Source organism: Idiotropiscis lumnitzeri, chromosome 6, assembly GCF_059441095.1.
Source record: "Idiotropiscis lumnitzeri isolate Australia: NSW breed Sydney's pygmy pipehorse chromosome 6, RoL_Ilum_1.0, whole genome shotgun sequence".
In the NCBI taxonomy this organism is placed as follows: domain Eukaryota; kingdom Metazoa; phylum Chordata; class Actinopteri; order Syngnathiformes; family Syngnathidae; genus Idiotropiscis; species Idiotropiscis lumnitzeri.
In genome coordinates, this window is record NC_142396.1 from 3,522,970 (window position 1) to 3,549,882 (window position 26,913).

General features: G+C 48.0%; 3 protein-coding genes across 10 annotated transcripts; 1 reads left to right on the forward strand and 2 right to left on the reverse strand.

Annotated features, from left to right (window-relative positions):
• Positions 1-735: 735 nt before the first annotated feature.
• LOC148334586 (plasma membrane calcium-transporting ATPase 1-like) lies at positions 736-22,552 on the reverse strand. 2 transcript variants are annotated; one of them, XM_088298370.1, is made up of 20 exons: positions 22,430-22,552; positions 13,075-13,329; positions 11,799-11,996; positions 11,331-11,588; positions 10,857-10,982; positions 10,605-10,796; positions 9,100-9,246; positions 8,023-8,237; positions 7,698-7,940; positions 7,150-7,391; positions 6,709-6,943; positions 5,845-6,024; positions 5,695-5,782; positions 5,219-5,325; positions 4,514-4,705; positions 4,219-4,432; positions 3,264-3,475; positions 2,937-3,044; positions 2,681-2,869; positions 736-1,634 (listed from the first exon to the last, which is right to left on the reverse strand). In XM_088298370.1, exons 2-20 carry the CDS (start codon positions 13,247-13,249, stop codon positions 1,266-1,268), a joined length of 3,690 nt encoding a protein of 1,229 aa, XP_088154496.1. In that variant the 5' UTR covers positions 13,250-13,329; positions 22,430-22,552; the 3' UTR covers positions 736-1,265. The 2 variants fall into 2 exon arrangements, with proteins under 2 accessions (XP_088154496.1, XP_088154495.1); XM_088298369.1 differs by lacking the exon at positions 22,430-22,552 and adding an exon at positions 15,232-15,491.
• Positions 16,808-21,297, forward strand: gtse1 (G-2 and S-phase expressed 1). Of its 4 annotated transcripts, none has more exons than XM_088298371.1 (12): positions 16,808-17,029; positions 17,131-17,181; positions 17,279-17,336; positions 18,006-18,621; positions 18,692-18,856; positions 18,923-19,049; positions 19,267-19,650; positions 19,724-19,793; positions 20,055-20,273; positions 20,344-20,521; positions 20,588-20,704; positions 21,077-21,297. In XM_088298371.1, the coding sequence occupies exons 2-12, from the start codon at positions 17,160-17,162 to the stop codon at positions 21,164-21,166; spliced, it is 2,046 nt and encodes a 681-aa protein (XP_088154497.1). In that variant the 5' UTR covers positions 16,808-17,029; positions 17,131-17,159; the 3' UTR covers positions 21,167-21,297. The 4 variants fall into 4 exon arrangements, with proteins under 4 accessions (XP_088154497.1, XP_088154499.1, XP_088154500.1 ...); XM_088298373.1 differs by having other exon boundaries at positions 21,080-21,297; XM_088298374.1 differs by having other exon boundaries at positions 18,692-18,820.
• On the reverse strand, positions 21,835-26,800 carry ldhbb (lactate dehydrogenase Bb). 4 transcript variants are annotated; one of them, XM_088298377.1, is made up of 11 exons: positions 26,551-26,800; positions 26,268-26,398; positions 26,012-26,176; positions 25,828-25,936; positions 25,010-25,118; positions 24,588-24,720; positions 24,402-24,519; positions 23,919-24,092; positions 23,036-23,327; positions 22,430-22,553; positions 21,835-22,291 (listed from the first exon to the last, which is right to left on the reverse strand). In XM_088298377.1, the coding sequence occupies exons 1-11, from the start codon at positions 26,606-26,608 to the stop codon at positions 22,124-22,126; spliced, it is 1,581 nt and encodes a 526-aa protein (XP_088154503.1). In that variant the 5' UTR covers positions 26,609-26,800; the 3' UTR covers positions 21,835-22,123. The 4 variants fall into 4 exon arrangements, with proteins under 4 accessions (XP_088154503.1, XP_088154502.1, XP_088154504.1 ...); XM_088298376.1 differs by having other exon boundaries at positions 26,268-26,455; XM_088298378.1 differs by lacking the exon at positions 26,551-26,800 and having other exon boundaries at positions 24,588-24,725; positions 25,828-26,018; positions 26,089-26,176; positions 26,268-26,314.
• Between the last annotated feature and the right edge of the window lie 113 nt (positions 26,801-26,913).

Below are 26,913 nucleotides of genomic sequence, written 5' to 3' on the forward strand. Positions count from 1 at the left end.
TTAACAGTTTTCCAACACTTTATTTGCTGGGTACACTTTAGCGCCGATTTTCCTCATATTTTTACCTCATTATTAAGCTTTATTTTTTTCACTGAATAAATTTGAGATGCGTGCAAGTCCAACAAATGCTTCGTATGAATCCGCGTCGCCTAATCGCGGCAACTTTATTTAAAAATGTGACTCGAGTGGTTCGAGGTCTGCAGAGGTCATGGGGTGAATGTTTTTTGATTGTGAACGATTAAAAGTAAAATAGTGAGATACACGTTACATAAAAAAAATGTATAATGTAATTGCAATGAAAACTAGAATGAATGATTCTAAAATTGAAATAATGTATTTGATCTTTTAAAATTAATTCCTACCAAATGTTGACATTTTTATTGTGGGATTCTTATTTTTAATTTAACATAATTTACAAATGATCTGTCCATTTGGTTATTTAAAAAATGAAATGAGGCCCATGAGTGCAAAGCCACACTCCTTCAGACTGGGGGACTCTAAAAATCTTTTTGACAAATATCAACATCATATAATAATAATAATTTATTACTACTATATTCACATCATCTGCCCCGAGACTGGCTGGCGACCAGTTCAGGGTGTAGTGCGCCTTTCGCCCGTAGTCAGCTGGGATCGGCTCCGGCACATCTCCCGCGACCCTGTACAGGAGAAGCGCTGTGGCTAATGACACATGACACACATATTCAAATCACATGTAATGAAAACTCAAGAATGTGTGTGTAAAACAGACAGCTATTTATTTAAAAACAAAACATCGAGTGAATAAAAAAAATGTATGCATAAAAATGCATTGTAAATATTCAATTCAAATCCATTTTTTAATGACTAAAAAAATGACAATAAATGTATCATTTCTATGTTATCTGGGCATTTTATATTCCATATATAAAAATGAAACCATGAATGACCGTGAATAATGACAAAATACATTTGTTTTTCTGTTTTACATCCAAATTTTGAATTTCAATAAGAAGAAAATATTGGAACATTTTCCCTCTTTTTGATTGTGAAAGCCATGACCTAAAACCCTTTTTCCTTCTTTTCAAAAACACGAAACATACAATTAAGCCACCAACCAACCTGGCTGTCTACAAACACAAAGTCACAGATTCATCACGTTAATATCTAAGTGATTATTGATTAACAAATCACCTTCCACTAAAGCACACCTGCAAGAGTCTAGTAACGCAAAGAATGTTACTTCCTGGTTCTCAACCAATCAGGCGGCTGTTTTCTTTTTTGCTTCAGAGCGAGGTTTCCAGGCTGTGCAGCGGGCTTCCGGGACAGGGCGGCACCCCCCCGGAATTGGCGGAGATCATACCGGCGGCCCTGGCCTGAGGGGCTGGCTGATTCCTGAGGAGCGTGGTTGGCAGCAGGGGGCGCTCTCCCTCCGGGGGGGCGGCGGCGTTGTTGTTGGGGACCGCCACAGAGTTGCGCTTGGTGGGGGCGTCGTCCTCGCCCTCCAGCTCGTCGATGAGCGGGATGTGAGGCTCCGAATCGTCGATGCGGAACTCGGGGTGGCTCATGAAGTTGTGGATGGAGCTGCGCGACTCGGGGGTCTCCAGGTTCTCGTATGGGGACACGCTGTCGCGGAAGGCGTTCACCACGCGGATCTGGAAAACAGGAAAAACCAAGGCAGCGTCATCCATCACATTTAGATTGATTACAGAGGCGTGACTAAACTGGCGGCTTGATTTGATTTTATTGGTTGATTTTATTTTATTTTTTTTTGTGCTGCCCGTTCTAAAATGAACCTTAAAAAGCAGGACTCAAGAGGACTGTCCTCAATCAAAACTAGGCTGGGCTGGAAGTACAACTTTGTACTTCCTGTTTTCACTCTTCTTTTAAATGTACACAGTGTCTGTCACATGTTAAGATGTCCTTTATTAGTCCCACAATGGGGAAATTTGACCACCATCTAGTGGCAGACAGTGGAATTACACTGGAAATAATTTAAAAGTGGGCGAGTTGGAACTGTACGAAAAAAAACCCAAATCCTCAACTTGCAAGCTCTTGTCAATCACGAGTCACTTTGAAATGAATGTTGTTAAAATTTTCCTGCTTTTTTTCGTGAAAGCGTTTTAAAATGACTGACTTAGGTTAACAATTTTGTTTTGGTGAAATGATTTGACTGACATTGTTTTACCCTAATAGCATACTTGCCAATGTCATTTCTACCGTGACAAAATATTTAGAATGAATTAAAAAAAAACATGTTGGCTAAAAATTGTGTTTTTGTTTTTGTTTTTTTTAGAGACTTGAATGCACACTGGACTCTCCTCGTTTGGTGAATCTGTCGTGCTTTTTTTTTTCTCGTTTTCCGAACGCGTTCAAAAGAAGGACCGAGGCAAGAGTCCTCTTAGCTTGAAAGTTTTCAAGGACATTTGAAGGCGACATTTCATGAGTCTAATTGGGGGAAAAAAGTTCATTTTGACCTTACAGTCCAAAGAGGAAAGAAACAAAAAAAAAAAAAAGAGTTTTGGAACAATTTTGTTTTGTGTGTTGAAGAGTTGAGTCGCAACGAGGTCATCGAGGTCATGTTGATCCTCCAACTGGACTCCTCTTGTTTTTTTGAATGCGTTTGCCAAAAATGTTGCCAGGACATTCAAGCGAGTGCGCCGGGTTGTTTTGAAGCGAGCTAGGAAAGAAGGAAGGCGACCTGCGTCTGTATGCGCTGCAGGCCTCGGCACCAGAGCACCTGGCCCCTCCTGAGCTCCATCTCGGCGTGGTCGATCTCGTCGGGGTCCTTCATCTCCTCCAGCTCCTCCTCGGGGATCTCCTCCTGCTTGGTGCCGTGGCCCGCCGTCTTCAGGAACTTGAGCCAGCGCGTGGGCACGCTGGACACCAGCTGGGTGCGAGCAAGAGGCCAAAGGTCGTAAAGCCGCCGGCGCCCGTCCCGATCCGAGCGGTCTCACCTGTCCCCACAGCAGGCTGCCGAAGCCCAGGAAGACGCACCAGAGCCACTGCTCCACGCTCAGGCTCACGCAGCTGAAGGGCTTGCCGCCAAATTGCACGATCAGCACCTGCCGCCACGCAAGCACACCCAAACAATTCGCTGCCATCGGATTCTGGGGAACGAGCGGCATTTTGGAGGACGTCCGCATTGATTCGTCGGCTGCTGTTGCCGTGGCAACGCGCCGTTTGCAAAGGGCTGGAAAAGTGGGCAAAAACCTGGCCCAGTTTTACGGGGCAACGCGGGCAAGGTTGCGTTTCAACGACGCTTTGACTCCCGAATCCGATACCTGCATGAGAAAGGTGCCGAGGACGATGGAGCAGAAGATGGGATTGTTCAAGACGCCGTCAAAGACGTTCCTCTCGCCGTGGATCTTGCGTGCGTTGAGCTCGTTGAAGAGCTGCATCAGCACGAAGGTGTTGAACACGATGGTGTAGTGCTCCGACGGCGGCGCGTGCAGCGGCGCGTTGCGGCCGCAGTCCATGTCCAGTAGCAGCTCGCCTGCGCACAAAACAATTGCTTGACAACACTTACACAATTAGGGGGAGGCGCTTTCACTTTTCGGCAAAGTTTTTAGATTTACTTTTCATATCTGTTGAATTTTTTTTTTTTTTGTCATTTTAAAGTCTAGTCTCACTTTTAATCTTAGCTTTTGGTTTGATTGAAATACATTGACTTGTATAGTTTGACTTATTTCACATTTGATTTTTGAATGTTATTCCTAGATATTGTTGTTTTTTTTTTTTTTCCACATTTTGACTTTTTTTTGTTGTTTTGTTGAATTTGTCATTTTAATTGTCCTGTTTTGTTTTTCGTTTCGTTTTTTTTTTTTTACCTTGAATTTTATGTCCATCAATATTCCGTTTTTGATGTCATTTTGCTTTTGTTTTTTCAAGGCTATCTGTAAGTTTTACGTATATTTATAGCTTTTGAGTTTCTGTTTGATTTCATTTGTGCTTTCTTCCATTTTACTTGCACTTTTACATTTTCTGCATTTTTTTTAAAAACAATTTATTTTTGACTCCGTTTTTTTAGTGTCTCGCTCCTTTTGATTTGAGTTTTCCTTTAAGTTTGAATTTGAATTTCCGTGGAACTTTTACAAATAGTTTTTCTTATTTTTCCCCCGCATTTCTTTGCATTTTTGTTGTTTTTATTTGGATTCTGATTTGACTCGGACTTGGTGACTTTCCGGCTTTTCTTTTTTTCCTCTTGATTTTTGCTTCTCAGCGCCGCCCGGGACTGACCGACAAAGAGCAGCGTGAAGATGACGGCGAGCTGGTAGACGGCGTGCCCCAAGATGTTCTTCATCATGGTGCGCGAGATGAGCGGCTTGCTGCGACCGTACGGGCTTCGCAGCAGCAGCGCCTCGGTGGGCGGCTCGGTGGCCAGCGCCAGCGAGGCGAACGTGTCCATGATCAGGTTGACCCACAGCATCTGCACCGCTTTCAGGGGCGAGTCCTGAGACGAAGGGGGAGGGGGCGGGGCGCGATGGATGGGATGAGAGGACACCAAGTGAAAGCCAGCGAGCCGGCGACCCACCTGCGTGACGCAAGCGCCGGTGAAGGCCACGATGACGGCCACCGCGTTGACGGTGAGCTGGAACTGCAAGAACTTGGAGATGCTGTCGTAGACGTTGCGTCCCCACACGACCGCCTTGACGATGCTGCTGAAGTTGTCGTCCGTCAGGATGATGTCCGACGCCTCCTTGGCCACGTCCGTCCCGGCGATGCCCTGCCACGCAAGCGACATGTCACCTCATCTCGTCTCATTTCAATGTCTCGCATTGGATGCCGTCTCCATGACGTCGCTTTCATTTGACTTTCCCTCAGCTTTTCTTTTGGATTTTCGTTTGTTTGTTCAACTTTTGTGGTCGTCCATTTGATGGATTGCTTTTATTTTGATCTCACGTTTTCTGGTTTCAGTCAGTTTCATTTTTGACTTTTGTAGGTGTATCTATTTGGATTCTTCTTTGACTTTAACTACTAATTGACTCCCAGCCAAGGGGGGAAGAAAATGGATCTTTTGTCGTCTTCAGCTATCAATGGTAGTAAATGATTTCATGGTATTCAATTGTTTTTGTTTTTTGATTTATTTTATTTCATTTTATGTTCATGATTTCCATTTTGTTATCATTGTATTCATTTTCAAATGTGATTTTATTTGCCGATTTTCCTTGATCTCGTATTCTTTGTCGTGAAAGTCGTGGAAGCAATTTGCGTATTTTGGACGACCGCCATCGCTCACCATGGCAAAGCCGACGTCGGCCTTCTTGAGGGCGGGCCCGTCGTTCGTGCCGTCTCCGGTGACCGCGACGACTTGCCTCTGTTCCAGCACCGAGCTGTCGATGATGCCTGATGACGATCGAGACGCGGTGACAGACTGCATGAAAAGCCGCTGACGAGTGCTCGAATCCTCAGCGTTGACGGGGGGCAACCATTCATTCATCAAATATGAAAGCAGCAGCGGCGTGCAAAAGAGGTTTGCACCCCCCCGCCCCCCCCCCCCCCCCCACACACACACAAAAAAATGTCAAATAAATCCACAATAGGCAAATTCACGGGTGTCGAACCACACACTTGTGGGGGTCCAGTGCTAATAAAAATTATGGCTCCTCGCTGATGGGAGGGGCCGTCACGAGAAGGAGTGACGTCATATCACGGAGGACAAAACTCACGCTCGCTCATCGAGTCCAAAAGAAGCACAAAGGTGCCTTTCCTGACCTTTGACGAGGGTGTGCTTGTCGGTGGGCGACGAGCGGGCCAGGACTCGCAGTTTGGGCCAGATCTTGTCAATTCGCTCCTGCTCGATCTGCGGCGACAACGGCAAAAGTCGACGGACGTCCGGCATTGTCGGACGGCTCGCATGCGCACCTCGCCCAGCTGGTTGCGTATGCGTCTGTTGAACTCTTTCCCCTCCAGGCACAGGAAGTCGTCGCCGGGCTGCAGGATGCCGCACTTGCTGGCGATGGCGCGCGCCGTGTTGATGTTGTCTCCCGTCACCATGCGCACCGTGATGCCGGCGCGCTGGCACTTCTTGATGGCGTCCGGCACCTCGTGACATCACAGGAAGTTCAGACATTCACGCGCAGATGACACCAAAACTTTCATTGAGCGTTACGGAGCGGATACCACCTCAACGGCTCCATCGGCCCAAAATGTTTGTTCACGCGACCAAACCATTGTTGGACTTTGTCCGCTTTTAGGACACGCGCGCGCTTCAGCGAGCTGCCGTAACACAAATTGTGCGAGATGTTTTCTGGGAAATGTATGCTTCGGGTTGTCCGACGAAAAGTCGCTTGCCTGTCGGGCGCTGCCATGACACTCAAGCTAACTAAGTGCCTCGATGGCAAAAAAATGCGACACAATGTCCCCTTGGGTTCCTTTTTTTTTTTTCACTCATTATCCGCTTCTCCTGACCAGGGTTGCGGTCGGCGGGGTCACAACGCCAATCGCAGGGCACACACAGACAAACAACCATCCGAGCTGGGGGACAATTTAGTGTGTCCAATTGACCTGCCGTGCATGTCTTTGGAATGGGGAGGAAAGCGGAGTACCCGGAGAAAAGCCACGCAGGCACGGGGAGAACATGCAAAGTCCACACGGAGAGGTCGAAGCCAGAATCGAACCCACGGCCTTCGTATGGCGAGGCCATCGTGCTAACCGGCCGTCCACCACGCCCCCCCTCGCCGTTCTGATCCTAAATCTCTGAAAGCGTGGAATTTTATTTGCAGATACCTCAGGTCTGACAGGGTCCTCTATGCCGACCACGGCGATGCAGGTGAGTCCGGCGAGGACGTCGGACTCGTCGTCCCAGTCGGGCTGGTCGGCGGCCGCAAAGTCCCGATAAGCGAGGCAGATGGTCCTCAGGCCCTCGGACGCCATGGGCTCGATCACCATCTTCATCAATTTCTCTCGGTCGCGAGGCTTGAAAGCTTTGGCCGCGCCGTTCTCCGCCAGGATCTTGCAGCATCTGCGAGGACGGACGGGACGGGCGGTCACAGGGATGTCGGAAGCGGAGTCAGGGCGAGGCCGATTGAGGGATGAAGTCACAAGCGCAAGTCAGTCTCAAGACCGTCCAAGTTTCGAGCAAGTCGCAAGTTACGGCGGCAGAAATCAAACGAGTCAAGACGTGGGTGAAGCAAAGTCGCGTGACGTATTTGCACATTTGGGACCTACTTCCGGAGCAGGATCTCGGAGGCTCCCTTGCTAAACATGCGGTAGCTGCCATCGTGGTTCTTGAGCACGGTGCTCATGGACTTCCTGACCGAGTTGAAGGTGTACACCTTGAAGAGCTTCTCCTCTGGGATGTCGTTGCGAATGCTCTGGTAGTCCCGTCGCAGGTCCAAGCTCAGTCCCAGTAAGGCACATTCTGTCTTGTTGCCCACCTGGCGAGGAAGACCGCCCTCCTTGTCGGGGGGCTGCGCGAAACAAAAGGAAATCAAGAAAAAAGGAGGTGACCCGTGTGGTTCAATCTTTGTCACTTCAGCATAGTGTGACATCGGAGCATCGCGGTACGGCGGCTTTCCAACGACGTCACGGTGCACCACCCGAGTGTGACATCATAGCATTGGAATAATAGCAGGAGCTCACAGCACCACACCAAAGCACGGCCCGGCAGCCTCTGGACTGATCTGAGATCGGCGTGGCTTCCAACTTCGCTGGCATCCATCCCACAACGACTCGGCTCAAGGTCTTGAACGGAAAGCCTATTTTTATCATCTCACCATAATCTTTGTGGTGTAGGCGCAGTTGACCCCAATCCCAAGCGCCAGCAGGTCTAGGATCTTGGCGGGTATCAGGTCGGGCTCGGGCACCTTCTTGTGGTAGCAGCCGGCCACGTAGGCCTGGACCACCGTCATGCGGTTCATGGTCAGCGTGCCGGTCTTGTCGGAGCAGATGGCGGTGGCGTTGCCCATCGTCTCGCAGGCGTCCAGGTGGCGCACCAGGTTGTTGTCCTTCATCATTTTCTAAAAAACAAAAAAACAAAAAGGGACCTCCGACACTTCCCTGAGGAGCTCCTTTGACATGGAGATTTGGGACGTGACCGACCTTGACAGAGTAAGCCAGCGAGATGGTGACCGCCAGAGGAAGACCTTCGGGCACAGCGACCACCAGCACGGTAACGCCGATGATGAAGAACTTGACCAAGAATTTCATGTAGACGGGCACGCACTCGGAGGTCCAGGGAATGGCCTGAATGCAAAAGGTGTCGACCAGGAAGCGAACCACCAGGATGATGACGGTCAGCGTTGACATGAAGAGGCCTGGCGGTGGAGCAGGTTTGGCTTGTCAAACGGGACTTTTTGGGATATACTCAACGCGCTTCCCAAATATCAAGTCGCCGAGTCAACGTGGCCTCAAAGGCGGAATTTTCAAAGCATTTCTGGACGCTGCTACCGAGTTCGTCCTCAAATGGTGACCGAGCCAAAATGTCCAAAATTCTCATGAAGGCTTCTGCGGACTTTTTTTTTCTTTCTTTTTTGTGTGTGGGTCTACTCACGATGGCGCAAATGTTAAGCTACTCAATGAAACGGGCTTCAGGGGCGGAATTTTCAAAGCATTTCTAGGTGGCGCTCTAGAGCTCATCTTTGGACGCTTCCTGTAAATGACCAAAAATGGAGACTTCTTGCCAAAATGGCAAACTTGCGCTGGCAGCCAAAAGAAATTGAGTTTGTGAGCTGAAAAAATGGCTGCTTCCAACCAAATAGTCGGGAGACTTCCTTGATTTTTTGGGAGGGTCTACTCCTACGAGATAAGCCGCCAAATTTCATGGCAATTAGCTTCAGGGTTGAATGTTTTTTTTTTTTTGTCTTTTCAGGCGTGACCTCTTCCTACTTGATTCTTCTTGTCAAGTGAAACTGCTTTCGAAGGCTGAATTTTTTTAAATTGCAGCGATGACGACAAAGACGACAATTTTGGAAATGCTCCCTGCGACGTCTGTCTATTTGACTTCCGGTGTCTTTTGGAGCACGGCCTCTTGAGCCTTTTTTGTCAGTCCGCTCGCCGTAGACAAAACGAGCAAATTTCACGTCGCTCAGGGAAACTGAATTTTTCGAAGCTTCCCATCGATGGAGAAGTTTGCTTTTTAAGGATTCCAAAAATGGTCGCATTTTGCATCCTTCGTACCTGCTTTGCCGATCTGCACGGCGAGCTTGGTCAGCTTCCCTTGAAGGACCGACTTCTCCTTCTTCCTCAGGTTGCTCTTCTTCTTGTCGGGTTCGGCATCTTCGTTGAGCGGTTCCATCTCCACCGCCGCGCCTTCTTTGCTCTTCCCTGTCGACAAAACGTCACGTTGGGTTCAGATGACATTTGGCGACTCGCTTCCTCACGTTTCAGACCCAACTGACTGACGGACAGTCGTCACGTTCCGTTCACGTTGAAGCACAAACGGATCCAAATATTAGAAAGACTGCAGCTCAGCGGGATTTTCGACGGGATGACATTAGACGTGTTCCGATCTGAGCTATTTGAACGGGGGCTAACCAGGTGTGACAGCAAAAGCTCGTGTGTGTGTGTGTGTGTGTGTGTTGATCCCAATGGGTTATTAGTGGACAAGAAGAAGAAGCGGCAGCGGGAGCGGCCCATTCCGTCGTCAAGAAAGAAGCCGCTGAGCTTAAGCGAGCTAATCTGCTTGCTCCTAATCACCATCAACGGAGTCAGGAGCACCTGCCGCCGGGGGGGGTTGGGGTTTCTTGGTCGACGGGGGTCAACCCGTGCCACGTGGTTCGCTCGCATCCAGGAACCTGACCGAGAACCTGTCCGTGACCCGGTTCACAATCGACCATCTCGTAGTTTGGTTGCAGGGCAGCAAAGAAGGCCTCGATATTTGGAAACTGTTGATGTCGATGAAGCAAAAATGCTTGAAAGTTGGTCGAAGAAGCCAAAGGCCGATGGATTGACATCTTGATTGGACGGTTGCCGATCATTCGGATCCAGCGATCCTGGCCCCGTTTGTCAGGTGTTACAACTCAACACGCCCGATTCAAAAGATCAGCGAGCTCAGCGGGAGCATGACCAAGTTGAAGCAGGCGCGTTGCGGCAGCAAAACGGGCGGGCAGCGGCCATCACCACAGAAGAAGGAGCAGGTGGGTGAACAAAAGAAAAAAAAAGATTGTTTTTGTCAGCAAAACGCTGCAGCCGTCAGAACAGGACAGAGACACGACACATACGTGAAACGGGACCGGCTTGAAAGCAGAAAGAAGGAGTTAGACGCTGATACGAGAAGAAGTTCAATTCCCAAGTTCTTCAACCCTGTTCCTTGGAGGTCCGCCGTCCTGTCCGTTCGCCATCTCTGCCTGCTGCGAGACGCCTGATTCAAATGTTCAGGATGGCCATCAACTTGAAGCAGGCGTGTCGCAGCAGGCAGAGATGGCGAACGGACAGGACGGCGGACCTCCAGGAACAGGATTGAGCTGCCCGGAGTTAGACGCGAAGAGAGACAAAATCAGTTTGAGGCAGATGAAAGAAGACAGAAGCAGAAGAAGGTGACAGAGTAACAGGACAGAACCGGACCGACGCGGTCGGATCTGGTTCCGAGCAGGTAACGCTCGCCTTTCTCGCCTTTTTCGGCCTTTTTACCTGGAAAACAAGAAGGTGCTGTTTGTAAATACAATTGTGACGGCAGAACGTACTTTTCTTCTCCTTCTTCTCCCGCTTCCTGCGCTCCTCCTTCCTCTTCTTCTTCTTCTTCTTCTCGGCCTTGTCGTCGTCGCCGTCGCCGCCTTCCTCGCCGGCGCCCAGCAGCGCAAAGATGATGCCCGTCTGAGAGTTCACGCCGACCGCCGTCACCACCATCTTGCCCGAGCCTTCCATCACGTGAGTGCCTGCAACGGCGACACGATTGGCCGAGAGCGCAAAGACGGCATCCAATGAAAGCGGAGCACCTGAGAGCAACATGGGATCTTTGTCGGCGCTCTTCTTGACGTGGTCCGACTCCCCCGTCAGAGAGCTCTCGTCGATCTTCAGGTCGTTGCCTTGGATGAGGACGCCGTCGGCGGGGAGGAGGTCGCCTGGGGAAGCGGGAGTGTTTCGAGTCGGTCATGCGCGTCGCTTGTTTGTTTGTTTTTCTTTCTTATTCGTTTCACGTGACTGCTGGCGCTCGCAGTTGTCTTCGCATGATCGGTTCATCTGTCGCTCAGTCAGTTTGGGAGTCGCTTTCCTGGTCAGTTAGTTTCCGGGAGACGTTGTCGGTCGCTTGGCGTCTCCGTCGAGTTTTTAGTCGGTCTTTATTTGGGAGTCGCCGGAGCGCAAAGGCGAGCTTCGTTCGCCGTGAAATGTGTCAGGTCGTGAGTTTGTTTTATTTCAAATGAGTTTTCGTTTGTCGTCGGCTGGCTCTCAGCGAGTCACCCCAAACTGACCATATTTGACGTGCGCGACGTCGCCCACGACGATGTCGGACACTTTGACGTGCGCCAGCTGCCCCGCGCGCAGCACGCTGAACTTTTGCTCCTGCTCGATGCGACTCTGCAGGCCTCGGAATTGTTTCTCTTTGCTCCAGTCGTTGAAGGCAGTCACCAGCACCACGCACGCCACCGACAGCAGGATGGCCGCACCCTCGATCCAGCCCGTCTCCGCCTCGCCCTCGTCGCCCACGCTGCCCGCCGCACTCCCGCAACCTACACGCACACACACACACACGCGCGCACGCGCACGTTCCATCATTGCAATTTCAACGAAGCGTGAGATGCTTGAGTCGTCGAACGCGCGACTTCATTTTTCAAGCGGCGTTCAAATTGAAAATGTCAGTGTCGCGGCTTTCTTTCCGCGGTGCATTCCGAGCGTCGTGGGACGCGGGTGACAGCGAGAGCAAATGAAAGTGAACTCACTGTCCCTGTCGGCGAGCGGCGGTCGGTAGAAAGAAAGGCCGAGCGAAACGATGGCGGCCACTTCCAGGATGATGAGCGTCACATCCTGCAGCGCCTCCCACACTAACTGCACAAAGGTTTTTGGCTTCTTGGGCGGGATCACGTTGGGGCCGAATGCCTGCCGCCGACGCTCCAGGTCCTCCCACGAACCGTCCAGACCTCAACGTGCGCACACACACACACACGTGCACGTTACAACACTTTTCGCCTGGTCAAGTCCACCGAGGCCAAATTGGAGTCGCGTCGAATGCCCCGTACGAGCAGTGGCACGTGCTGCCAAGTTAGTTTGGTTTGCGAGTTCATTTGATTTGGACCTTTGTTCTTTTGTCGAGTGGCAGAGCTGAATAGGCGAGCGCCGTCCTCAAAATGTCTGCCTATGCCATCAACGTGTTGCACAAAAGGCCTTTTTCTCGTCTGATTGATGGTGCGCGCGCTCACACAGAGGAAGGGAGGCAGCTTGGATGGATTTCTTCAAGCTGTCGCTGACATTTTCCAGCGACTTGCGGCGCTCACCGAGCATGCGCAAGATTCTCGCCCATGAATTAATGATGGCGGCCGGCCGGCAGGCAAATGTCACAAGGCAAGATGACGTGACACACGACACGCGTTCTCTACGTGGACACCGGCTGGCCTCTTGTTTGAAATTTCAAAGATGGAAATGAGAGCGGAATTCTATGGCATTCGATATCATTCGGCATCCCGATCAGCCTTTGAAAAGCTTCTCAAGAGTCTTTTGGGTCCTTGCAGAATGTAATAAGTCCACTTAATAAATCATAATTAATAAAAAAAAACTATTTGATATTTTTTTTCCCTCTGCGGGCGTGCCTCGTTGACAAGTCAGCATCATCCTGAATTTAGTTCTTCCCTTTTATATTCCGCAATCAACCCGATTTTGTTTTCCCAACAAGTATCACGACGAAAATCTTGACTTGGAGTTGAATTGAATGGATTCCATTGAGGTTAGTTAAATGACGATTCTTTTTCAATGAACGTCTTTTGACTTTGTTTTATTTCATTACTATAGCCCATCCGTTTAGATTTTGCCAACAAGTAGCATTAAGATTTTATTTATTAAATGCTTAAAAACTGATTTGTATTCCACCAAAGTTTAGGAGCAAATATTTCCCCCATTTGATTGCATTGAATCACCTCTGCCGACTGTGGCGAACGTTGCGTTCAAGCGCATCACGCAAAAGACAGTCACGAGGCCTCACACGCACGCTTAGCAAGTATTGACCTTCGAGAGCAGAGGTTCTTAGTCTGGCGCAGAGTCCGTCGACGTCCTGGTAGCTGTGTCGGATGCGTTCGCGGGCGTCGTCACCGCGCAGCTCCATGAGCGAGCGCAGCTCCTGAAGCGAGCAGCTGAACAGGTAGGCGGAGCCGCGGCGACCGCGGAAAGAGCTGTTGGCCATGTCGCCTCGCCGACGGCCTTCTCAGAGGTCAAACTCAGAGGTCGCGCTCAGAGGTCGGCCTGGCGACGAGGACTCTGCGACTGTGGACGCATGTCGCAAATTATGACATCCGCGCTTTGATCGGTTGACTTGCAGCATTTGATTGGATTTCAGACATTCCAATCCATTAAAAAAAAATAAAAAATAAATCAATCAATTGAAATGCATTTTCAATTGTACAAACAGTTCAGTTCACTTGATTTATTTCATTTTCTACTCTTCAACCTCATTCCATTTAATTTCATGTCATTGAATATGATACTTTCTGGCCGATTAAATCGATAAATTGATGCGATCTTTGATTTGATTTTTTAAACATTTCATTGACATTTTGTCAAAAAATATGCCCGCGGTTACGAGTCAACGCGGTCAACTTCCTTTAATGCTTGCTTGAATGTTGGTTCGTGTCTGAAAAAGATGCGCTTCAACCGCGGGCACAACGCCGCACCGAACTTCTTTGTTCAAAAAAGGAATGTGTTGAGCACATATTGACCGACGTCCTACGGTTGGCTTCTTTTCCCACTTGTATGACAATTTATACTGACAAAAAATGAGCATGAGCCACGTTTGTGTAACGTGCCGTCTTTTTCCACTTACATGACACGATGATGTCACATCAGCCGTGCACCATTTTGTGCCGCGAGCACGTTTTTGCACTTGTAAAATAGCTGAGAATGCAAAATAGAAGCTGCGCCAGGAACCTTCGTGACAATTTCTCCTCCATTCACTTCTTTTCATGCTTCCATTGTATTGAACGTCCAAAACTGTTACGCATTGCTAATTTCGCCAAACTTCTTAGGACGCGCCACATCTGCCACGGTGAGCATCATTTCACACTTGAATCCGTCCGTGTTGGGTTGCCGCCTGTGACCCGCAGCGTAATCTGTGTCAATCAGTCAGCGTTAATCTGAGCCGGCACAAACGGAGGGACGCAAAGAAAAAAGAGGGAAGGTGGAAGTCACGGCGCGAGGCGACGCCGCGGCCAAATGGCCGCGATGGCCGACACTTGCTCACTTACGCTACAGGCGTCTTAAAAGCATTCACGCGCAACGAGGAGGCGGCCCAAAAGTCATCAAATGCGCTTGTTGACGAGTTCCTCCATTTTTGCCGTCTTGTAACCTTCAAAAATGGTCAAGGGGCCAATCGGTTTCATATATCGCCCACGTCGGGCCAAAACCTTGGAACTCCAAAACGCCCAAAATGTATTTATCTAATTGATATATTTGTCTGTATTATTGTTGTATTGCACTGGAGAGGGGAGCCCTCTAATCTCGTTGCACACTTGAGTACAATGACAATAAAGGGATTTCTAATTCTAATTCTAAAAAAAATGGCAAGTTTGTTCAACCATGAGCATTGCTTCGTGAAAGAGAGCAAGCCATTTTCAACACTTCATATTGCTCAGTCATGCGACAAAATAACACAACACGTGTGGACTGACCAACAATATAGATTTCGGGGAAAAAACAAATCATCAAAATTTGACTTAGGAGGTTTTGGCCTGACGCCAGCAATACATAAATAAATATCTAAATATAGAATTGACCCAGCACGTAGTAGGATGGCAATATATCTACAATACCAAGATAAAAATGAAAAAAAAAAAATATGATATGAATATTTAACACCATGGAAATAATCCTAATAAATCCAAATTACGTTACGTATTATTCTCATTTTTTCTAGTTTTCAATGGTCAATTTCACTCACGTCTGAACTGGAATGATTAAAAAAAAAAAAAAGGGGAAACCGTGAAAGCATTTCTCTGCACTAGTCGTCGATGTCCGTGTATAATAAATGTCACCATGTGCAGTATAGGATTAAAAATAAAAAATAAAAACTTGCCTGGAATAGTGCCCACAAGTGAGCAGCTTCACAATGACACAGTAATGCTTATCTCCTAATGACTAAGAATTGATAGCACTGAAGGCAGTCATACTTACACAAACCTCCCCCATGGCCTCGGGTGAGCAGCGAGAATTAGCGATGTTTCGATTAGACTGAGCAGCGTCCCACAAGTGCCCATAACCCGGCCAGCGCTCCTCACATACACACACATACACACGGCGGAGCGTCCCAAGTGCTCAAGTTGGCGGCAGCAACAGCAATTTGACCTTCAGCGAGCTCCCCGCGAGCTGCTCTCCATGGCGGGACAAAAACTGGAGCTGCAGGAGGCTAAATGATTATCTGACGAAAGCCTCGCGTAATCTAATTAGACAATCTGTGGCCTCAGTCAATACTGACGCTCAGGCGCCGCCCAACCGCAGCAGGAGAAACGCCCACATGCCCACACACACACGCACACGCACACGCACGCGCGCACAAGTCAGGGCTATAGAAACCAGGTGGACTTGGTCTACAGGGATCACAATCACGGGGACCAGGGATACCAAGTTTCCTGGTCTCCGAGTATTGAGGATTAAGGACCAATGTCTGAAAGGATCAAGAGTTCCATGCGGCAGGGCCACAGGGTTCAGGTCTGCTGGATCCTGGTCGAAAGATACTTGGGATACCGATCTACATCTCCGCGTGTTGTTCTCAGAACCAGAAGCAAACAAAGTGAAGCAGCATTGTGTTGTTTTGCTGCTCACCTGTCCCCGAATACGTCCTGACATCATCTGCTCAAACTCTCACTTCATTTGAATCAGGTCTGAAAATGTGATCTATCGTGTTGGCTATATTAAATGCTTCGACTCTATTACCGCCTTTGATCAATACATTTTATTTTTTATTATAACTGTTGGAACGGATATTTTATCAAGTAAATAAATGTCACATTGATTTATTTGATTCCATAATTAATTGATAAATGAATCATTTGATTCATGATCCTTAAATTATTTCATTTAGCATTTTTTTATTTATTTATCTGATTTACTTAATTCCATATTTAATGAACAAATGAAACAATTAATTTATCCATTACAATTTTAACTAAATGGAGTATTTATTTTATTGATTTATATATGTTTTGCACTTTCAGTCCTCCATAAGTGAGGAAACACGCTGCAATTTCTTTCAAAGTGTTGAATTAAAGTTGTGTCAAGATTGCGAAATATGTAACTTGTTACCCTTATCACTGTAATGATATTGCAAAAAAAAAAAAAACCTGAGAGGAACTCGTTTTCTTAACCTGGTAACTGCCGAAATGTATTGTATGGCTGTACCGCGTTACTTTTGTAATGCGTTACCCCAACAAGAAGGACCATCAGTGACTGCATCAAATCTGCTACACAAACAAATTTGTTTTGCCTTTTATTCCTTCTACACTAATCAATTGCTGCATGGGAGATTAAATTTAACCGGTCTCCTCCTTTAATAAAAAATTAAGACTAAACGATATGTTTAATAACATTCATTATCACACAATCAATACTCAAACCCCCTCAAGATTTTAATAAACAATGGTACTTGATTCCAGATTGTAGTTTTATTCTTCTCGTTTCCCGTAAAAAAAAAAAAAAAAGCCGACATCGACTACATTCCCCACAATTCATACCGCGATGACGTCACGCCATTCCGACCAATGACAGAGCGCGAGAGTAACGTGACTGGCAGCGTAGCACATTTGAATTGTTGTGTGTTGCATCGCGAGCAGAAAATAATTTTTGGTGGTTGTCGTCAAAAGAAAACTTTTGAAAAGATTTGTCATTGATGACTTGATCAACACGACAAACGACGCTCGAGTTCCGTGTCGGTTTTTGCAGGAAGACGTCGCGAACAAGCTAACGGCTTTGTTGAGTTGAGCTTTCAATTCGTGCTGATTTGATTTCTTATTCAAGTATCGAGTTCCTGACATCCTGACAAGTTAATTGAAACGGTTATTGTGATTGTACCTGCAGGTGGAGAGAAGAGAAGAAGGAGCAGCGAGATGGCGCGTCGAGCAGGCAGCGGTCAGTCAGCCAGTCCGAACAACCACAGTGTTTTTTTTTTTTCTTCCTTCTCTCCTTTGCGAATCATTCAAGGTTTGACGCTTGTGTGTCACCACAGATGTGATTTATCTGCTGGACGAGAAGTTCGACTTCGATGTTTCTCTGTCACCTGACAGGTAGTAACTTTCGCATCCACGTGTCCGCTTTATGAAAAATTAAACATTAAACCGTTACCATACTTTTTTTTCTTTACAAAATTTACTGATTGCTAATATAAAATTGGAATGTTCAAATTCCGAGATTGGACAACAGCACTTAAGAGAAACAACAAATCTTCTCAAATGTAATGTAAACGAATACATGTAAATTCCGTCACAAGGTCTTAAATTGATTACTTAGATTTGCGAAATAGTACAATAGGCTCAGATGAAATGGAACCAAGTGGAGTTCTTCTAAGGCTGAGTTTTATTTGATTTTTTTTAAGGCAGACACAAATTCTTGTAGTGAGATTGAATTTAAGGCCAATGAGTGAAATGCAGTCAAAGATTACGTTAAATTGAGTCAGATGACACAATTCTCCCTGACAAATCAAAACAAATTGATCACACAAGCAATAATATAAAAAAAAAAAAAAGAATCTAGCTCAATTTAATATTGTAAAACGAATGTCGTTAACAGGTATCGGATTCACCTTTAGTCACGGCATTCGGTACTTACAAAGAATGCTGCCCGATTCAGCAACAGATACAATATAATAATAAAAATTAATGAATAAAAAAATCTGCTAATCATGCCAGTCATTGGTGCTACCTTGCAGCAGTTTGACCAAGCTTTTCTGTCTGCAGCTCCGACGAAGATGATGTCTTTGTGGACCCACACCGCCATCAGGCCAAATGTGCGCCCGCTAACTTTGTATCCCGCCTGGAGGGAGTGGATGACGGAGCGCAGACCAGCTGGAGTCCGCTCTCGGGAGACCAGCTGGACGTGGTGTGCCAGGAAGCCAAGCGACTGGCCCAACAGCTGCAGCGTGGCAAGCAGCCTCGGGGCGAGAATGAGGCTGACACCGCCGCCCCGGTCCCTGAAGACGCGGAGCACTTCATCCAGGAGAACGCCGCCAAACTGGATACGCTGGCGACGCCCCCCAGCCTGTGCAGCCCCATCAAACGTCAGACCTTCTTGGTGCAGGACAGTCCCTTGAAGGACCTGCCGCCAGCTATCCGGCATCGCTTGCAGCAGGGAAACACCGCCACGGATCCGGGAGCCCGCGCCGCCCCTGTGACTCGTCTTTCCGCTCGGCTCAGCACTTCCAGCCCGGCAGGCGGCGTGAAAACCAGGGCGGCGCTCCGGGGGAAAGCCGGGTTGGGTGCCCTCCTGCCCAGCAAACCGGCCGGCCCGAGGACCTCCGCTTCAGTTGGCAGGGGCGCCGCCGTCCAGAAAGCTAGACTTCAACCGCCTGGCAAAGTTGGTTCTTGGAATTTTCCCGCCTGCTGCTCAGGAGGTGACGTCACCAACGTTGTTTTCTCCGCTCCAGGTGGCATCGGCTTGTAAACCGAGTCCGAGTCCTGATCTCGCCCGCCGGGCCAAGTCCTGCGAGGATATTCTGTCGGATTCCGCCAGCGTGGCTTCCGACGTCAGCGACTCGTCGCTCAACTCCAGCATGGTGGGGAAGAATCGCACGTTGGCTCCACCCACCAAGGTAAAGCTCTGTTCTGATTGGTTGACGCAATCCAAAATCATCCTTTTTTTTGTCTCTTGCACGAAGGTGGTGCGGTCCGGCATGAAGGCGATGCCTCATCAGAGCAGGAAGCCCACAGAAAGACGCAACACGTCGTCATCCTCGTCCTCGGTGTCCAGCTTCAACTCCAGCCTGTCCTTGTCCCCAGCCACAGGTGTGCTCATTGCTAACACAATAAAGTCCATGAATACTGGGACGCGTTAGGCTCGAAACACAACCGCAAGGCAAAGGTTAGCACATCGTATCTAATGCTAATCATCGAGGAAAGTACATCTTGGCAGCAAGTGGCTAAGCAACCAAAATGACCCGAGTGAGAGGAAGTGGCCAAGCGCTATCAGTTAGCGGTCTTGTTTACGTTTTGCTTGTCTCAGGTAAGCTGAACTCCTCGCAGAAGCGCAACCTGAACTCCTCCACCGGCCCCGTCGTCCCTGGCAACGTCAGCCGACCTGCCAATCAAAACAAACGCCGCTCTGGTATGGGTGTTGTCATGACGACGGCGCAGTCGTCATCGTTATCGTCCCCCACCGCCGGCCGCCGCCGCAGCGGCAGCAGCACGCTAGCCAGCCAAGCCGGGAAGTTGTCCGAGACGGTGAAAGCTGCCAGGACCACGCCGCAACGACAGGCCACGCCTGCAAAAAGTACCTCGGACAAGACATCAGCCGCCACAGCTCGGAATTCAAACGGACCGACGGCAAAATATAAACCTGCAGCGCTAGGCCAGACACAAACACCGAGCAGGGGAGTCACACTTGCAGGTCAGGAACTGCATGAAGAAACTTTTGACACTTTTTGCTCAAACGTTTCATCATTTTCTTTTCACTTGCGAAGGTTTTTGTTCTCCCGATGTTTCCAAGGTGCTCAAATCAAAGTCACTTAGGTCGGTGGCCAGTATGGACAGGTGAGTTGCTAGCACATGGATGTCATTGCTAATGACCGAATGCTGGAAATGCAAACTGTTTGTATTGGAACTAATAGCTAGCTAGCAATTAGCACTTGGTTGCTATGGCTAACTGTTAGCATATTGGTGTTAATGGCTAACTATTAGCAGTCAGTAAAGCACACACGTGGCCCAAAATGTTTGCACATCAGTGCGCTCCAACTGTTGTCCGCCGCCATTGCGCGTACTTAAGACGGCACCCATCTGCTCCTTCCCGGTTAGCCTTCAACAAAAGGTGTCGAGTGGCCCGCTGACGCCCTCTGCTGGAGTCAGCAAGCCTCTGCAGGTGCGTTCGCTGCGTCCCTCCGGTCTGCCCACGCCACGAAAACGCCGGGCCTCGGCCATCCCCACGCCGACGCCCGGCAGCCACAGCAGAACTTCCGGACCCGACAGAACGCTGGCTGTCTCGGACTCAGACTGCGGGCACAGGATTTGCCTCAGGTGAGTGGCAGACAGCAGCGCCGGAGAACTGGTTGCAAATCGCGCTAACCGTTGTTTTGGCGATACGTAGTCCCGTCCCGGCTGATTCTAATGGCGCAGAGCCTGCAGACGTGCAGCCCTTCTGCCTGGAAGAGGAACCTCCTGCCGAGCCCAGCCGATCAGAGAGCCCGCAGAGCGAGGGGCCGTCCAGTTCGGGTCAATCAGAACCCAGCAAAGACCTCATCCAGCCAGAGAGCACCAAACAGGAGGTCAGCCTCGGACCGCCCGGCACCGGCTGACCTGACGTGGCGAATGACTGTGCCTCTTTCTTTCAGGTTCTTCTGCTGGACCTTCCCGCTCCGACGCCCGCAACGCATGAAAAACTGCTCATCGACCTGAGCAACACCCCAGACTTGATCCGCAACAGCAGCAAAAACTGTGCCGCCATGCAGGTACAAACGACTGTAGCGGGTCCAGGTCCCAACTAAAGTGACATCCTCGCATCTTTACAGTTCAATATTTGGAAATTTGCCTTTTTATTTATTTATTTGTGTGAGTGTGTTAGCGCGAGTATGCTCGGTGGTTCGATGGAACCACTGAAGTCTGTTATGCAACATGATGCGAGAATCACGCGGTTGCTGTTTTGTCCGCATAATTAAAAAAAAAAAAATGCCGACTAAATCGAATCGAACATTTGTTGTCATGGAGACAAAGTTTTTTACTTCCTGTTCGTATTCACGCAATATTATTTGGGATTAGGTGCTCTTTCCTGTTTGTAGCCCCACAGCCAGGACGTGATGTGGAGTTTTTGTTTTGTGTTGCAGCAGCTGATTGACTTAAGTTCGCCGCTCATCAAGTGGAGTCCGGAAGTCAAGAAGGAAAACAGCGCCCCCCTCATCAACTTGTCCTTTTGAAATTCACACGCACTCACTCTGTGAGACGTTTTGAAAACAATGAATGTTTCCTGTTCATCTTGATTTGATTTTGTTTCTGCTCTTAAGAATGCAAATCTAAATAAATGTACAATTTGTTGTCCTTCTTTAAATGATGTTGGAACAAATGGTCATATTTTCATATTTTTAATATTTATACATATTATGTACATGCCTGCATTTCTTTCCAAGAAACTGCTGTCAATTGATTACATTTTTACCTAATTGCAAAAAAATCTGAAATTGTGATTAATCACATTCTTCAACTATTTTTTGTCAAGCTTATAACAGATTGGATAATATGTTGGAATCCACCAAATAGGAAGTATATTTCAATTCAGACACTGTTCTAATAAATTTCTTTGATCCTTGAATACAATCTAAGCAGAATTATTTTTACAGGCATTTTCTTAGAAACAATTTTCCAAACTTCTACAGTCCATTTAGTTGTGATCACAAGCAGCACACTTCAGCAGTGTTGCTTTGCAAGGCCCAGTTGTCATTTTTGCACGCTGTTTTGTTGGGAAATTATGTAATAATGATGCACAGCTAATATGGTACTCAATTTGAATTTGGCTTTGCAAAGTATGCATATATATATATATATATACATATATATACACACACACACACACACGCAGTCACCAATGCACTTTTCACCTCTTTATTGAACTTCAGGGGAACTATAAAATACCAGAGGCACACTCACGACAGCTACTGTCAGCCACAGCTCACGCCTCGGCACTCACGTGCAGCCCAACACCAGGCCTCACCACTTAAAGCCACGTATCTAACACAGAAACACTAATGCATACATTATTTGCGCTACATGTGACGCTTGATTGTATTTAAGTTTTCAAATAGGTTTGGAACTACGTTTTGTTTTGTTTTTTTGGGGTTATGTTTTAAGCATGCCCGCCACTGCCCCCCGCAGGCCACTCAGAGGTTGTGCAACTCTTTGTGGATGTCCCACAGCGCGCCACCGCTGGCCTGCAGCTGCGCCACTTCATCTTCTGACAGGCTCACGTGGACCAAGCTGGCCACGCCGCCGCCATTTAACACACATGGCAGACTCAGGTACACCTCGTCCGTGATCCCATACATGCCCTGCCGCACACGACACCGTCATTTCATGATTTCATCCCTTTCGGAAGAACGATCAAAATGTGGAAGCGCTTTGAAAACCTTTTCGCAGCGCTTGACTTTCGGAATTCTGAGGGAGGAAAAAGAAATCGATATACTGACCTGCACCATGGTGGACACGGGATGAATCCTGTTCAAGTTCTTCACGATGCTCTCAGTCAGATCGGCCACGCTCAGCCCGATAGCCCAGTTGGTGTAACCCTTCAGTTTGATCACCTCGTAGGCGCTGACAGGTAGAAAATTCGGCTTTTTCGTGGCTTGTGTACAAACGGTTAAGTCTGGAATTTCTTGTCGTTCCCTGACTCAAATACTCATATCAGCTTTCTCCATTGAAATGAATGGAAATGCATCGCAGTGGACGCCCGCTATTCGGCGCCAAAAGGGACCGGGCAAGCCCACAATAGCAAATTTCAGCGTTTAATTGACGGAGATGATTGAAATGCATTGGGAAAAAAAATTCATAAGATGGGGAAATGAGGGGGGGGGCAGTGAAGCCCCACCCTTAAAAAAAAGAAAATAACAATTATTTAAAAAACCATATATCAAAAAAGGTCATGTTTTTCCTTAAGATACAGTCCCAAAATGCAAAACACATGATTTACATTGTGAAGAATTCAACAGTCTCTGCCACGTTTTTAAGATGGTCACAACAGCTCAGTAAGCGGCAGTCATTGTCATTGTCAAAAAAAATAATCGGATTGGTCTCACCTGTCCACCACCATCTTGTGCATCTCCTTCCAGTTCTCCGGGTCGGCGTCGGTGCCGGCGTTAGGGTTGAGCGCCCGCAGGCCAACGCCCGCCACGTTGGCGCCGCTCCACACGGGCACCGAGGTGTCACCGTGCTCGCCCAGGATCCAGCCGTGGAAGCCGCTCGGGTGCACGCCCAGCCGCTCGGCCATCAGGAAGCGGAAACGAGCAGAGTCCAAGTTGGTGCCGCTGCCAAGCACGCGCTGCCTCGGGAGCCCGCTCAGCTTCCACGTCACGTACGTCAGCACGTCCACTAGACGGCAAACAAACGACACCATTCGCAAGGCCACTTCCAAAGACAACTGTCGACAAAAACGCAGTCACACTGGGACAAACAATCGTGTTGAGTCTCAAGTTCAAAGAAATGAATTCATTCCAAAAATAAAATGAAAAAACGCTAAATGAAATACTGAGATTACATGCAAAAAAGGAAGAAAAAGGAGACAATATTTTCAGATACAGAAATAATTAAATATAAACAAAATGCATGTGAAAAAGTACCACAAAAAAGCAAGAATATATTTTAAAAAGAAAGAAACCAAAAAATAAATGAAAAATGTAAAAAAAAAAGTCAAAATTAAAAAGAACACAAACAACAAACAAAATCAAATGCAAATACCAAAAACATGAAAAAGTAAAACAATTATTCTAAAAATATAAATAATTAAAATGACATTTTGTCAGACATAAAACAAATGTACAAAGAAACCCAATAAATGTATGTAAAAGCAAAAATACAAAAAGCAAAAAAAACGTAAAAACAAAAAATACGTATACGGTTAGTATAAAAGTGTGTGCGTGTACACGCTCCCAAGCTAAAACGGAAGAAGTGCAAGTGTTTTACCTGGGTTGGACACAACCAGGATGACGCAGTCGGGGCTGTAGGTGACGATCTGCGGGACGACGCGCTTGAAGATGTCGACGTTCCTCTGCACCAGGTCGAGCCTGCTCTCGCCCTCCTGCTGCCGAACGCCCGCCGTCAGCACCACCACGCGCGAGTTGGCCGTCACTGAGTAGTCTGACACGTGCACGCGCCGCACACAACAAGCTCAGCAGGTCCGACAGCCACAGCACAAACTCCATTCGCATGCTCACTTGAGCCAATCGCTGCCATTGACGGCGGCAGACGTCAAGGATCCATTTTACTAAACAGGGCTTCCGCTGAATGCGTTTACTGCTCCGGACATTAAAGACGCGTTGAAATTCTTGAGTGGATCTTCCTGTTAAAAGTCGCCTGCAAATGGGGCAACCTGCTACTTGAGCATCCCCCCCCCCCCCCCCCCCCCAAAAAAAAACAAACAAAAAGAAAGCACGATCGCAAGCTTACCTTTATCGGCCACAATTTTGGCAGTTTTGAGGAAGAGGCTTGCGTGCTGCAGGTCCATCATCTCGCCCTTCAACTTGTCCTCCATCACGTCCACCAGGGCCAGCTCGTCCGCCAGCTCCTGCGCACGCACGCACGCACGCTGATCCACGGGCGGCCGGCATCCCATCATGCCGCTCGATCACTCACCCTGAGCAGGATGCTGACGGCGCACGCCATTCCCACCTGGCCCACCCCCACCACCGTTACTTTGTTGCGGGGCGGCTGGGGCGCGCCGACGCACGTCGGGATGATGAGCTGCTGCAGCGTGGACGACATGGAGCTGATCTGACAACAAGGAAATATCAAACAATTTTCTACCGTGATTGTTTTTCTTTTTTTTTTTTTTAAATCATGTCATCCAGTCAACGAGCAGACGAAAGGATGCATCCATTTTCAGTTGCCGGGCTGAAGAGTCAAAAATGGCCCGGGGGAAAAGCAACCTCAGTCCAGTCATCAGGTTTTTGTTCTTCGTTGCTTTCTCCCACTGACAGGTGTTGGCAAGTTCCCCTCGTCACGTCTGTGTGTTTTCTTTTTGTTTTTTTGTCTTCCTTATATATCACCAACCTCACCTGTACTCGAATGGGATGCCTGCCAAACTTGACCGAGTGGCCTCAAAGTGCTCGAGGGTTTGCAGTCGTCTAATCCCTTTCCGAGCCTTCGCCTGCTGTCGTCTTGATTCTTTGGATTTCAACCAACAATCAAAATTGACAACTTGTCGATTGAATACACGTGCGGCAGTAAACAAGTCAATACATCGGCTCACGTGATTTCAAAACATTTAGTTGCACGACTTCTATTGGAACACAAAAAAAGGCCCATCGAAACATTGTGAGACTTGTTTTAATCGAAACTAAATGACTACAAAAATAAATAAACAACCACTAATAAAAGTAAATAGATGAAAACATTTTTTATTCATTCGGTTTGACCTCAGGATGTATTTTATTTTTTGTAGTTATGTGGGGAAAAAGTAGTTTATTTCCTAACTTTTGTGCTTTTTGTGTCTCTTTTAATCAAAAGCAAACAAAAAAATACATCTAAGTGATTAAATACTAAAACGAATTATTCAAACCAAGTCAAGAAAACACGCATATGGAATCATTTTAACACCGTCGACTAAATGAATGAAAGAAAGACAGCAACCAAATATGGGTTTGCGGGGCAAAGTGGATTAGTGAGCCGAAGCATTCGTCCGTGCGCCAACAACCATTTGAAGGGATAACAGGAGGGAAAGTCACCCTTGCACTTGCCACTGAACACACAAGACGGTCTTGTCGCCGTCCAGCAACGCAGCTGACCCTCTTCAAACCCGATTGGGGGATTTCATTGAGGCGGACTCAAAACGATTGCAGCGTGCTACCGAGCGGAAGACGCGCGTTCAGCTCACCTGGACGACGGCGGTCAGCGGCTGAAAGACGGACGCAACCTTGTTGTTTTCTCGCTCGCTCTGCTGCTGCTGCTGCTTTTGTCCGCCGCTGTTTGTACCAACCGCAAGCCTGTCAGAATTAATTCTCCGTAAGCCTCTCCACTCCCTCCCGAGGTATCGCTTTGCCTCCACTAGGCGGGCTCACCTGATACCTAACGAGAGACGGGATATTGAGTCTGGGGTGAAATGCACGACAACCGCACTGATGAACGACGTTTGTACTTTGGAATGTTTCTTTTCTTTTTTGTCTACATTCTGGAACGATGTCTTCCAGACAGGAGCGGCCACTCAGCTGAGCGTCGTCATTAGGCTGCAAGAGTCACAGAGAGCAAGACGAATGTTCACACAAGGTCAAACAAGGTAACGGCGAGAAATTGAAGGTCAAGATCAATTTTCTCAACTTTTTGTTGAGCTCGTCCAACGTCAGCAGATTGAAGACTTTCCTCTGCCCCGGCCACTTTGTTCGGCTCTTCTCGGCGGATCCTGAGGCGAACGCCCCCAAGGCCAGCCGAGAGGACGGACGGCCCAAATTCTGACATGCGTGTGGAGAGAAAAAGTGACGGGCCACCAATACAATTTGAATTGATGTCTGTCGCGCACCACGGATGGCCGGGCATATAGTGATGGACAGGGAAAAAAATGTTGAGGAAGGCAAATAAAAACAAAACTAAAACAATGTCTGACCTGGGAAAGGATGTCCGTCGTCTGTCAGAGGAACTGCGGAGAAAAGAGACTCCCTCATTTCCTGCTTGTCGACTCGTCTCCCCGAACTATTTGGATCATGACAACGGTGAAGATAAACCAGGCTCCACTGACGGCCACACAACAGGTCCTGGAAAATCCATTTTCCGCTTTGCCAGATGATTCTCTTGTTCCCATTAGCGCGTCCTCGCGGCCGGGGACGGACGTCTGCGAGGTGCACTAGCCCCACCTACAGGGCAATATCAACATCTCTCAGCGCTATCCTTCTCACTAGCGCTCCCTACAGGCCTCCGTTGCCGACACCACCGCCACCGGACATGTTCTCCATTCAAACCATCACATGCG

Bases quoted from the DNA above. Each gene is read 5' to 3' on its own strand.
- LOC148334586 (XM_088298370.1), bottom strand. From the start codon at position 13,249: ATGGCCAACAGCTCTTTCCGCGGTCGCCGCGGCTCCGCCTACCTGTTC. The intron at 11,997-13,074 runs GTCAATACTTGC...GCGCACGTTGAG, and splicing joins AAGAACCTCTGCTCTCGAAG to GTCTGGACGGTTCGTGGGAG. The intron at 9,247-10,604 runs GTACGTTCTGCC...TTTTGTCGACAG, and splicing joins GGAGAAGAAGGAGAAGAAAA to GGAAGAGCAAAGAAGGCGCG.
- gtse1 (XM_088298371.1), top strand. From the start codon at position 17,160: ATGGCGCGTCGAGCAGGCAGCG. The intron at 18,622-18,691 runs GTTGGTTCTTGG...TCTCCGCTCCAG, and splicing joins GACTTCAACCGCCTGGCAAA to GTGGCATCGGCTTGTAAACC. The intron at 20,522-20,587 runs GTCAGCCTCGGA...TCTTTCTTTCAG, and splicing joins CAGAGAGCACCAAACAGGAG to GTTCTTCTGCTGGACCTTCC.
- ldhbb (XM_088298376.1), bottom strand. From the start codon at position 26,608: ATGAGGGAGTCTCTTTTCTCCGCAGTTCCTCTGACAGACGACGGACAT. The intron at 24,093-24,401 runs GTAAGCTTGCGA...TGCACGTGTCAG, and splicing joins CAAAATTGTGGCCGATAAAG to ACTACTCAGTGACGGCCAAC. The intron at 22,292-22,429 runs GTCAGTATATCG...CGTGTGCGGCAG, and splicing joins CCGTGTCCACCATGGTGCAG to GGCATGTATGGGATCACGGA.